The 12,730-nt window shown below is 53.8% G+C and overlaps 1 protein-coding gene and 1 pseudogene across 7 annotated transcripts in view; both read right to left on the bottom strand.

The window, feature by feature from the left end:
- Positions 1–12,730, bottom strand: part of GDPD5 (glycerophosphodiester phosphodiesterase domain containing 5) — a 90,799-nt gene that overhangs the window by 37,948 nt on the left and 40,121 nt on the right. For 4 of the 6 annotated variants that reach the window (XR_014294599.1, XM_082627363.1, XM_082627362.1 and 1 more), the window contains one exon: positions 6,218–6,394. The exons of the other annotated variants lie outside the window; for them this stretch is intronic. Coding sequence is in view for 3 of the 4 variants with exons in the window: in XM_082627363.1 (XP_082483489.1) it covers positions 6,218–6,334 (117 nt within the window). In the remaining variant the exon portion in view is untranslated. The remainder of the gene's footprint in view (positions 1–6,217; positions 6,395–12,730) is intronic. 6 annotated transcript variants of the gene reach the window in all.
- LOC309807818 (protein SET-like) lies at positions 7,349–9,008 on the bottom strand (annotated as a pseudogene). Its single transcript has one exon. The product of its transcript is annotated as a protein SET-like (transcript).

Here is a 12,730-nt window from a genome sequence, read left to right as displayed (position 1 = left end):
CCAGCGCCCTGCAGGGGGCCCGGCCAAAGCCACAGGGCGGTGAGTGGCCACAGCCTCTTGCTGACGCCCATCACCTCCTGCCCCATACATGCTCCCTAAGCAGACACGCAAGGTGGTCACAGAGATCATGAACAAGAGTTTATTCATCTTCCCTGGAGCATGGCCTGACCACGCCCGGCCCCCTCAGTGCCGTTCAGAGAGGAGGAGGTGGGGTGCAGGGGTTCCCGAAAGCCAGCGATGGCCTGGCTTTATTACAGCAATAAATCCTTAGCTCCCTGTGCTGCAACAACTTTTGCCAGCCTCTCCTCTCTCTCATGGATGCAATAATATTATCTCCCATTTTCTTATCCTCATGGCAAACCTGCAAGGTTTAGAGGGTAAAATGGCTCTTATCATTGCCAGTCTAGAAGTGGGAGAATTGAAGCTCAGAGGGCTCCTCTCTGACCTGCTGGGTCCCTTTCCCCCAAAGCACCAGAGAAGGGAACAGCCATCCCTTTGAAAGTGTGTAGGGAGGACACCTTTTCCCCAAGTGGGAACAGTGGTCTGTCCTGTTCAGGATGTGAGACACGTTGGTATCTGTTATCTAACTGGACCCTTGGGGCGTGGGTTTGTACCTCCACCTCACCCACAGCAAGCTGAGGCCCAGAAAGGGTCTGGCCTTGTCTAAGGCCACACACTAAGTCACTGGAGGAGGCAGGGTAGAGTTCAGGCCGCAGCTCCCTTAGCCAGGAATGGCCAGGTGCATCTGGCTGACTCCAGTCACACCCCGGAGCCCATTCCAAAGGCTGCTTCCTCCAGGGAGCCCACCTTGATTCCTGAGTGAGATCCACTCTTCCCTGCCCCATAACCCTGCCACAGGCCCACGTGGTGTTGATAGGACAAGAACATGGGGAGCCAGCTGGGAAACTCACCCCCCCCTCCCACTGGCAGAGCCTGACCCCACCTCCAAGGGTGGCCTGGGAGGTCCCTCGGCTGAGTCAGCACCCCTCCCTGTCAGCCACAGCCAGGGGCACTGGAATGCAGCATGCGCTCCTACTCTCCAGACCACCCAATGCTCCTTGGGGTGCTCACCTGGGAGCTCATCAGGGGTCCAGCCTCCCCACCCTCACTGGCTTCCTCACTTGCTCTTCAAGTCACCCGCTCAGTCATCCTCCCACTCCTTGCCTGAGGTCCTCCTCTGAGCCAGGCCCTGCCTTCGGCACGCTCACGGTCCAGCGGGAGAAACAGGAAGTCACGACCCACATGGGCAGCCCAGGCCCGAGATGTTGCGGGAGCCCAGGGGAAGGCGAGAGGCAGGGAAGGAGGCCTGACTCTTGTTTGAAGGGGACACTTCTTAGAGGAATAGAGACCTGCGATGAGCCTTGAGAGGCAGAGACCAGAGAGAAGGCATTCCAGGCAGAGGGGACAGCGGAGCGAAGGGCAGTGCTGTGAGCGGGTGAGGTAGGTTCTCCCGGGATGGCTGTGTGGAGGGTGGAGGATGAGGGAGTGCTGATGGATTTCCCAGCAGCAGGTGTCTTCCTGCCATGGGGGGAGGGGCTTCCATCGAAAGACGTAGGCAATCGTGGGGTGGAGGGGGCGGTATTTTGTCTGTGTTCCACCCGCCCCCACTGTGCTATTCCTGAACACTCCTGAGACGGCGCAGCCTCTCACACACCCCCTGGGCACAGCATGGTTTCCCGACTCCAGGAATGGCCTCATCCAGCCAGGTGGAAATCATGGGATGACGGGAGGCATCATCAAAATTCTCTTCCGCAGCCAGTCTGCTGAATGCACCGTCTAGGTGTCTCTAGAATCCCTCCCTTTGCTACTTCTTAGCAGACCCCTCCTCCTAGTTGAGGCCTCAGCCTTTCTTGTCTAGCTCCCTGCCGTCCCCGCCTCCACTCAAGGCCCCTCAGCGCATTCTCCGTGATTGAACCAGAGTGGTCCTTGCACAGACCGAGTCCGACTGGGCTCCCACCTCCCAGGATGGAGTGCAGGCTCCCCAGCACAGCCTCTGGCTCAGGTCCCCTTGGCCACACGCTCTCCCTCCTAACACCAGAGCTGCACTGGGCCAAATCGCTTTCAGTTCCCAAACACAAGACACTCTTGTAACGTGCAGCTCCCCTGCCTTCCCCACTCTGGCATGACATGATGGGCTAACTCTCTCTGACGCCAGCTCAGGCAAGCTTTCCTGCCTGCGGTGTCCCTGGGCCCCCGGCAGTGATCACCCTGGGTGGACTGGATGTCTGTTCTGATCTGCTCCCCACCCACTCAGGAGCCCCTCAAGGGAGGGAGGAACCAGGTTTGATATACCCTGGACTCAGGGCAGGTATCAGGACAGGTTTGTTGATTGAGTAAGTAACCAACGCATCCCAGACAAGACTGTTTGGTATGGAACGGGGGAGAGGGCACGGGACTGGGGGTGCAAGCAGGCGCAGTGCAAGCCGTGCCTTCAACTCCTGGGCTTGAATAAATCACTTCCTCTTCCTGGAGCCGCATCCATAAGACAGAGGGGGGTCAAAAGAAGCTTAAAACTCCCTTCAAAAGGCAAACATACTATAGAAGTGCAAGAGAGTTGACTGTCTCCTTCAGCGTCTCGGGCTGGAAGTTCCTCCAGGCATCTGACCTATATTCCTCTTGCTAAAAAGAAGCTGGTTTTGATACTGTGCTGCGTCCCACAGATGCAGAGTCTTCAGGGGCCCCTGTGGGGCTGGCCTGAGAGCTGCCTTCTGTCCTACCCCATCCTTAATTGGCAATATTAGAGTAATGAGTCACAGACAACAACCCATTAATTACCCCCAGTTATAAAAAGCTTTTGCTTCCCCTTCCTGGCTGTCGAGTGAGCCAGCCTTCTGCTGCCAGGCTCCTCCACTCCCTCGGTGTTGGGGGGCAGGAGAGAACGTCATTTCATCTCTCTGGTCCTCAGTTTCCTGTTTCCTTATTTGTCAAGTGTGTGTCCTGGGGGGAGGGGACAGTGTGAGCAGAGGGTTGGAGGAGATGGGAATGTGAGGGGTGGGGAGGGGCAGGAAGGAAGGAGGCCAGCCTGGATGGAGAGTAGCGGGGCGGGGGCTCCTTCCCAGGCTCCCTGCACCCCCTTGCCTCCCCAGGATCCCCGTCCAGTACCGCGGGGCCAGCTCTTAACCAGGGAAGCACTGAGGGCACCTAGCCTGGCATTCAAGCCATTCCCCAACTTGTCCCAAATGCTCCTGGTCCCTGCTCTTTCTCTCTTTCAGGCAACTTCCCAAGTCCTCCTCCCCGTCCTGCCTTTCTTCTCCTTGTAAGCTCTCCTTTAAACACGCCCAGACTTGGGGCTTCCCTGGTGGTTCAGTGGTTAAGAATCCACCTGCCAATGCTGGGGACACGGGTTCGATACCTGGTCCAGGAAGACCTCACATGCCGCGGAGCAACTAAGCCCATGAGCCACAACTACTGAGCCCACGTGCCACAACTACGGAAGCCCGCACACCTAGAGCCCATGTTCCGCAACAAGAGAAGCCACCGCAACGAGAAGCCCGTGCACCGCAGCGATGACCCAATGCTGCCCCCAAAATTAATTAATTAATTCAAAATAAATAAATAAATAAATACACCCAGACTTAAAACCCACCTGTCTTCCCGGCAGCCTCCAACTTCCTGACGCTCTTGCTGCAAATCTATCATGGATGGGGCTTCAAGCCTTGATTTCCCCATCCATAAGCAGGGCATGACAATTAAATATGCCCCAACAGGGTGTTAGAACAATCAACAGGGCGATGCCTATAAGCCATAAGCTCCCTGCATACAATAGGTGCTCAATAAACATTAACTGTTACTCTCACACTTCATTCCCAGCCTGAGGATGAGTGCTTCTGTGACTCACCACCTGTGTGTCACCTCACTGTACAGAAGAGGCCCAGAGAGGTTCAGCTTCACTGAAGAACTTGACCCTAGGCTCCCCTGAGTTGGGAGACACAAGAGGCTCCCCCAAGAGGTCCTGAGGGGACGCAGTGCCTGGTGGGGGCATGGGGGGGGTGGATGGATAAGGGGATGCCCAAAGGAGGAGGGGAAGGTGGGGATGAGGAAAGGCACAGGCCCAAAGTTGGGCCCGCTCCCCCTGGGCGAGGCCTCTCCTCCACCCTCCAGGCCCGAGGGGCTCTCCTTTCACTCCCCAACCTGCGCTCCCAGAGCTCACTCTGGGTCTCTATTAGTTCAGCAAAATTTACAGAGCAGCTTCTCTGCACCAGCCCTGACTTTGAGATACCAGATTGCTGTTGCCTTCACTGTGTCAGGCCAGGAGCCCAGCCCAACCCCCATCATGGTTCTGGCCCAGCTGTCTGGGGAGGGACTGGGGAGAGAAAAGAGAAGAGAGGAGAGCCAGGGAGAGAAGCGTGAGCTCGAGGAGGCTGGAACCCAGGAAGTGGGAGGGGAAGCAGGAGGGGAGCTGAGTTAAGGGCCGGGGTGGGCCGCCCGCTCATCCTCAGCTGGGAGGCGCGGGTTGCCTGAGGTGAGCTCAGCCCTTTCTGCAGAGGCCCTGCCACCCAGAGTTGCTGCAGAACCCTCTCTCCCCTCCCAGCCTCTCCCAGGCTTGTGGTCTGCAGCCTCCGGCCACTGCCCCATACCTGGCACCTCAGGCCTTGGCATTTGCAGAGCCTACGCCGCTTGGGCCCCCAGTCAACTCAAAACTGGCCTCAGCCCACCACTTCCTCCAGCCTGGGCCCTGGGCGGGCCACAGCCAAGACCCATCACTTCCTGACTCCACAGCCTGGAACTGGCTGGCCCTGGGCCCACCAGGAGGTGTGAGGTGCCCTGGGAGAGAGCTGCCTTCCTCCAGTGTCTCTTCCGACGGCCAAGGGCTTCCTGCTTGGGAGCTCAGCCATCCTTCTCCTCCCTTCCTCAGCCTCAGCTGTCTTCCCATCCCACCCCCACCAAGAGCACTGGACACCATGCAGGGCCAGATCCGAGCTCTGCCCCTCTCTAGCTGCGTGACCTTGTCCTGGTCACGGATGTCCTTGGCTTCTGTTTCCGCATGTGAAGCGGTGGCGATGACATCTAGCTCACGGGCTTGGGAGAAACGGGTGGCCGCGTGTCAGTGCTCAGCTCAGCGCCCAGCACACAGACAGACACCTGGGTGCCAGCGGACTGCGAGCTCCTGCCCTCCTGACACATGGAGGCCCTGCTGACTTCCTTCCACTGTCTCAGGGGAGAATGGGGCTCGGAGCACAGCACATAGGACGGACAGGCTGCCCTGGGCAGGCCCCTCCTCTCCCTTGCCTCAGTTGGGCATGTTGCCTCCTGTGTGCTAGAATGGGTACATGGCAATGAATCAGGCCAGGTACCCACAGGTGGTACCTGCTTCTTACCATTTGGGGGTCATGAGAACAGGCTCCCGACTCAGTCGAGTGCCCTGTCCCTCTGTCCCTACCAGCACAGGCAGAGAAGGAGGGCAGGGAGGTGGGCAAGCTTCCCCAACCTCCACATCCAGATAGTCTGGTGGTGCTTGGCCTCTGACCTCCTCCACTGGCCACTCCAGCCTGTTTTGGGGCTGCCTGAATTTGGAGGCTGGCCTCTTTGTTCAGACAAGCAGGAGGGAGGAGAAAGTTGTTTTCCAGGCAGCAAAGCTTTTAGATAAATACCATTTATCTCTCTCTCCATTCCCTCCTGAAGGAATTGGGTTCCTTCAGAGAAGAAACTAGATCCACTGGCTGATGGTGCCCCAGGGACGGAAGTGTGGCGTGGGGTTTGGCTTGGGGAGCCGGACACTAAGGGAGGCTTTCTTTATCCAGCTGAACACCTGCTGCCAGCCCTGGCAGGCTTGTGGCTCAGGTGACTGGACCCTGGTGCCAGGCCATGGCCCTGCCAGCTCCCAGGCTCCAGGATGGCCTGACCCAGCTCTTCACCTTCTCCTTGAAGAGCCACCTGTCTGCTTACCTGCCCGTCAGGATCTGCCAGGAAGCTGAGAACTTCTGCTCACCTTGGGGGACCCCACCCTCTTGGAATAGCCCTCCCTGCCCAGACCTCAAGAGCAGCCCACACCCCACACTGTCAGAGGGGAGTCAACAACTGGCTACACCCATGTTCCTTGCCCACCTAGTCAGGTAGATTCGGGAATTTCCATGGGCCCATTTTACAGAAGGAGAAACTGAAACCCAGAAAGGGCATTGGCCTGTCCAGAGCCACACAGCAGGGTGTCAGAGCTGAGACCCCTCCCCCAGGCCCTGGGGCTCCCTGGGTCCTTTGGCCCCATCCCAGCGCAGCTCACCGGCGTGGTGTCATCGTGAGAGCGCTGGTAGCGCTTCCAGCGGCAGCCGTAGATGCCCGTGAGGCAGGAGAGGCAGAGCTGCGGCTCATAGTACTGCAGGGGCTGGTGTCTCACCATGCTCGCGCCCGCGGCCCTGGCGCCCTGCCCTCAGGCGCCCATGGAGGCCCCCGGCTGGTCCTGGGGGAGGAAACAAAGTACTGTGAGGCAGGGGAGGGGTGGGAACTTGGCCCCAGCACAGCAGGTACCACTGTAGTCTAGGTCAGGGAGGGTCGGCCTCTGCTCAGAGCCCTGCCGTGGGTCCTTGTCTCTCTCGGAGTCAGAGGCCCGTCCTTGCAAGTCCCCTAGGACAGTCCCCTGCCACCCACCCACGACCTAATCATCCAACAAAAATCCCCATACCTATTAGCAGTCACTCCCCCACTCCCACCCCCAGCCCCAAGCAACCTAATAATCCACTTTCTGTCTCCACGGATTTGCCCATTCGGATATTTCACATAAATGGAATCATATGATATTTGGTCTTGTGCGTCTTGCTTTTTTCACTCAAGGTTTTCAAGGTTCATCCATGTTATAGCATGAATCAGTACTGCATTTCTTATTATGACTGAAAATTATTTGATTGCATAGATATACCATTTTATCCACTCATCAGTTGGTAGACACTTGGGTTGTTACCACTTTTTGGTTGTTCTGAATAACTCTGCTATGAACAAGTTTTTGTGTGAATGTGTATTTTCATTTCTCCTGAGTACATACTTTGGGATGGGATTGCTGGGTCATATGGTGACTCTATGTTTAACTTTTTGAAGAACTGCCAAAAGCTGTTTTCCAAAGCTGTTGTACAATTTTACTTTCTCCAAGTGTTATCATTATCGTCCCCATTTTACAGATGAGAATTCTGAAGCACAGAAATGTTTAGCCATTTGTCAAAGGTCACATAGCAGAGCCTGGCAGTCTGGCTCCTTGTTCTAACCCAGGGGTTGGCAAACTATAACTCATAGCCAAATCCAACCAGCCACATATTTTGTGTGTGTGTGTGTGTGTGTGTGTGTGTGTACACATTTAGTTTTATTGTAACAAAGCAACTTGTATAATTTTAAGGTTTAAAACTGAGCAACATCTTCCCTTTCCAGTGAAACAAAAAGAAAAATTTAAAAATAAACAGGAACAAAATTACAATAGAGAATGTCAATTGAAAATAAGATCCTACAGGTTCTGCTGTTTCTCCCATCGAGTGGCAGGGCTCAAGTCATCATTAGGAGAGAATTTTATTTTAAAAGTGTCATCTTAAACTGCAAGGATGTCCGTTAAACATCACAATTAAACATGCCAAAGGAGAAGCCATGTTGTCAAAATGCCCACTTAACCCACCCAAACGTCTCAAACCCACCCTCTGCTGACTTTCTATAACCTCATTTTTTAAAGTTTTTTTTTCTTTTTTTAAACAAGAGAAAGTAAACAGATACATGTTGGTAAATGCTAACTGTCCATATTCACATAGAGACACAGTGTAATCTCTGAGCCCAATATACAGAGAAAGGAGGAAAAAAGCTAGAATTCTATGCACTACTACACAGGGGCCTAGCACCCTCCAGCTTCCAGCAGAGCTAAGGGAGCAGAAGGGTTTTCTTTTTTCCCCACAGAGCATGGTGGTGTTGATTCCATAAAGTTTTTCTGAGACAGGAAGGGATAAAAATGAATTTGGAACAGAAAGGGGTAGAGATTCTTTTCCCACTGAATTCTGCTCAAGGTATTTCTCCCCAAAATAAGTTGTGAGCCATGGTATAAAGGAGAAAAGAGACCTCAAAAACAGGGCGACTGAGCACAAGAGGAGGAGAAAAAAGAAAAAAAAAAAAGGCTGCAATTTGCTCCCAGGGTCTGGAGAAAATTAACAAAGGAAGGTTGGAATCCACCAGTGTTCTGTTAGTCATCTCCCCCTTCATCTTCCTCTCCTTCCTCCCCCTCATCATCTTCATCTTCTTCACCTTCATCCTCATCCCCTTCTTCATCAATATCTTCCAATCCTTCTTCCTCTCATCATCGTCATCTTCTTCTCCTTCCCCTTCCTCATCATCCATGTCCGGAACCAAGTAGTACTGTAATGGATTTGGCCAAATATCACCTTTGATGACCTCTCCTAACTCATCTGCACCGGCATCAGAATGATCAGTAAACCAGGTGGAGAAGCTTTCTGGTTCCTCATACTGTCTCCTCCTGCTGGCTTTAGTCTATGTTTGAATTGAACGTTTTGTCAAATCCTTTCCAGATTTCCTTTTGATTTCAGTGGACTTTGAAGATGGACCACCACTCTCATTCAGATGAAATTCTTTGGAGAGAACTTTATTTTCGAAGGGTTTTCATCAAAATAAAAATCTATTCTGTAACCTGATTTAATATCTTCAAATTCTGTCACTTCGACTCTTGTCAAATAATGCAGCACCTCTTCATTCTCCTCCCCAAGGAGTACAGACACTCATGGATGGTTAACAAATGCCGTTACCCCCAAATTTGGGATTTTGGCAATCAGTTCCGACCTCTACTGAAAAAATGGTCGGCGGAGTTTGTTATATTTCTGTTCTACTTTCAAAATCTCCTCACTGGCTTGTTCGTTAAGTCTGTCTGTTTCCTTTTGTGCTTCATCAATATATTCAATTGCTTCTTGCTGTTCTTTTTCTTCCTTCGGCAAGTTCGGAGAAGCAGACGTTTCCTCTGGCCTGGAGGCAGGAGTCAGTCTCGGTTTCTTCGGTTTCTTTGCTTGGGGTGGAAGTGAAGACTGGTGTTTGGGGGCCATGCTGGGAGAAAAGCCAAGAATCCACCCAAGGGAAGAAGCTTGTACCAGGAGCTCTGAGAACTCCAGCCACGTGTTTTTATATAGCCCACAAGCTAAGAATGGTTTTTACATTTTTTAAGTAGTTGGGGGGAAAAACCAAAACAAAAATATGTTTTGATCCATGAAAATTATACGAGAGTCAAATTTCAGAGTCTGTAAATAAAAGTTTATTGGACGCAGGCCCACTCACTCATTTATGTATTGTCTATGGCTGCTTTAAGTATAACTGCAGAGTTATGACAGAGACCATATGGCTCACAAAGCCTAAAATACTTACTGCCCAGCCCTTTATAGGGAAAGTCTGCTGACCCTGCAACCACGGGGCCACCATGGCTCCTGAACCGGTATTGTAAGTGCAGCATGTGGTTGAGAAGGGAAAGGGTGCTGTGGGCACTTAACAGGTACAGGGAGGGTCAGGGCATGCTTCCCAGAGGCAGTGCTGAGCTGAGGCCTGTAGGATGAGCTCCCGTCTCTAACGCCGCAGAGGCCACACCACAGGGGCGCCGGGCTTCAGGCCCACCAACTACTTCCACGTCTGGGCCTTGCTCAGGGCCTCTGCCTAACACCCCCTATCTCCCCCCACTCTCCAAGTGCTAACCTCAGCACGGGGATTACAGCCTCCTGTCCGAGTGCGGAGGCGCATTAGGAGCTTGCTGGGCACACCGACCGACCTGGAGCCTCCTAATTGCTGGGAATCGTCTGGTGCAGCCTCTGTGCCCGTGGCTCCCTGCGGAGGCATGTGGACATGGTGCAGCTGCTGGGGGCTCTCAGAGCCTAGCCGAGCCCAGGGCTTAGGGGGCGGTATAGGAGGGGGATGCTGCTGCAGTCAGCTTAGCACCCATGGGGTTGGGGAGGTCGGGGGTGGGGTCAGCAGGTAGGGGATCCTCTCAGCTTCACTCCTCTCTAGGAGGAGTGTGTGGGGAATTCCCTGGTGGTCCAGTGGTTAGGACTTGGCGCTTTCATGGCCAAGGGCCTGGGTTCGATCACTAAGCTGGGAACTAAGATCCCACAAGCTGAACAGCGTGGCCAAAAAAAAAAAATTAAAATTAAAAAAAAGAAAACAATGGAAGGCGTGTGTGCTCACATATGTACTCCCACATTCACAGCCTTCCAGAGGAGGTAGAAGGCCAGAGTACACAGCCAGGGACCACGTCTCACCCTGTGCACCCCCAGATGACGGTCTCTGCTGTCAGGTGGGCCACAACACCTGCCCCTACTTCCCCCGAAGGGAGGAAGCAGCTAATATGTAGAAAGGGCCCTCGATTCACCCTGCCTTGGCCAATGACTTGCCCTGTAGCCAGAGCCACTCAGGGCTCTTCCCTGAGCCTTGGTTTCAGCTTTTGTCTTGACTTCCAAAAAAGGTCAGATGACTGGGGGTTGGGGGAGGGGCAGCGGTGCCAGGAGGGCACATGGCTGCAGTGACTGAGGCACGGCAGGTGGGCATTCTGCAGGCAGGGGCCCTGCCCTCCCATTCCTTTCCCAGGACCCCCCGACCCTGGGGCTGATTCCCATGTGTCCTCTGCTCCCCCACCCCCCATGAATGAGCATTACAACCCACCCAGGAATGGAATTTCATTTCAAATCTGGAAAAGAGGGAAGTAGAGCTGCCTGCACCAGGCCTCCGGCTGGGGACTCAGCTGACTGTGGCTCTTGGAACTATTCCCCTCCCCCCACATCCCCACCATGAATTTTCACACTATTCAGAACTGCAGGGGCATCTTTGAAAGCCAAACCTCTTTTCTTTCCTCTGCATGTTCTCCTGGAGCCATCAAGATAGCCAGCGGCTCCTCGCTGTCTCCAGGGGGGTCACCCAGACCCTGCATGGGCACAGTGACCTCCTCATCACCTCCAACCTGCCTCTAACATCCCTCAAGACCCTTTCCTCAGCACCTCCTTGGCCACTGCCAGGGCAGTGGCCCAGTCTCACCTCTCCCCTGGATGGGGAGTCCCTGCGGCGGGCCTTGCCCTGCCAATCCAAGGTCTCACCTGCAGTCAGAGTGAGTTTTCAGCAGACAAATGACCAGGCTCTGGCTCCTCTAGCCTCAGCACTCCAGAACCTGCTGTCCCTTCATCTGGCTAACACCTCCTGAGCCTTCGAGTCTCCGCTCAGATGTTACCTCCTCCAGGGAGCCTCCCCTGAGCCCCAGGTTTGGTTAGAGGGCTCCTGGCATCCCTCCTTCTTCCTGGGCAGCCTGTGGGAGCACCGCAGACATGGCTACTACCCCAGGGGACAGCCTGAGTTATTCCCACTTCCCCAGTGGCCAGAACTGGGTAGCAAGGGGAGGCAGCCCTGGGGGCATCCTGGACCACACTTCCGAGAAGGCCCAGAAGTTCCTGCTGCCCAGACCCTGAGTGGTCAGGACAAGCCCCCAGAGACCAGATTCTCCCCAGCCGCCCCCCTCTTGCCAGGGCTAATGGCATCACTTAGCATCAGTTGACTTCTCCAAGCCACCTCCCAGAGCTGCTGATATCAGCCAAGTTCCAAAGAAATCCCCAGCCTGGAGCCCCTGCTGGCTCTGGGACAAGAGAAAGCCCTCACCTCTTAGCCCAATGTTTGAGGGCCCTCCTCAGCCCAAAGTCTCATTTTCTGTCTGAAGTCCTGGTCCCCGCCCTGAACTTCCACAGCCTCCTGTTTGCACAGGGAAGGGGCTTCAGGAGGGAGTCAGGAGGGGGACGGAGTGAGGGTCTGCTATGGACTGGGCGAAGGATGCTGGGGGTGGGCATACACCTCCAGGGGCCTCGCCCATCCTTACATCCTGGGAACGCACCTCACCCACTTCCCGGCTCCTCGTCCCTCCCCTGACTGGCAGGTTGCCCGGCCCTCACTGCCCCCAGACCCCACTGCCTCAGGCCCCAGGCCTGCTCTCTTTCCTGAGAGTGGAAAGAGTCTCAGGCCAGGTGTCAGTGCCTGGATTGCATCCTGGTCTCCTTCAACTGACTTGCTGTGTGTGACCTTGGAGACTTATTTTACCTCTCTGAGGAATGGGCACTAGATGGAACGACACAAAAAGGACCCAAGGCTGCAATCAAAAGGAATAAAACACTGACACATGCTACAACGTGAAAGACTCTTGAAAACATTATGCTAAGTGAAGGAAGCTAGTTACAGAAGGTGGTGTGGGAGCTTGTGGGGCAGCACGCTGAGCACTGCACCTGTGTCATCTCCTGATGACAGCTGTCCAAAGCAGAGTTTGACAGTCTTCTTTTACAGGTTAGAAATATGGGCCCCAGGTGGATGGAGGAACAAACTGGGGTCTATCCAGACAATGGAATATTACTCAGCAGTAAGAAGAAATGAGCTATCAAGCCATAAAAATACATGAAGGGACCTCAAAAGCATATTGCTAAGTGACAGAAGCCAATGGGAAAAGGCTGCATACTGTATGATTTCACCATATGACATTCTGGAAAAGGTAAAACCAAGAAGTGGTAAAAAGATCAGTGGTGGCCAGGGGTTGGAGGTGGGGAGCACAGGGGATTTTTAGGGCAGTGAAACTATTCTGTATGATACTGTAATGATGGATACATGTCATTATACATTTGTCAAACCCCACAGAATATATAACACAAAGAGTGAACCCTAATGTAGACTATGGACTTCAGCTAATAATATTGTAGCAACACTGGCTCATCAGTTATAGCAAGCGTGGCCCCCTAAGATAAGACGTTAATAATAGGCAAAA

The sequence above is a fragment of the Mesoplodon mirus genome (genome assembly GCF_964341445.2).
Source record: "Mesoplodon mirus genome assembly, chromosome: 7".
NCBI classification, from domain to species: Eukaryota; Metazoa; Chordata; class Mammalia; order Artiodactyla; family Ziphiidae; genus Mesoplodon; species Mesoplodon mirus.
The sequence above is the reverse complement of the archived record's forward strand: the minus strand, read 5'-3'. Positions and strand labels throughout refer to the sequence as shown.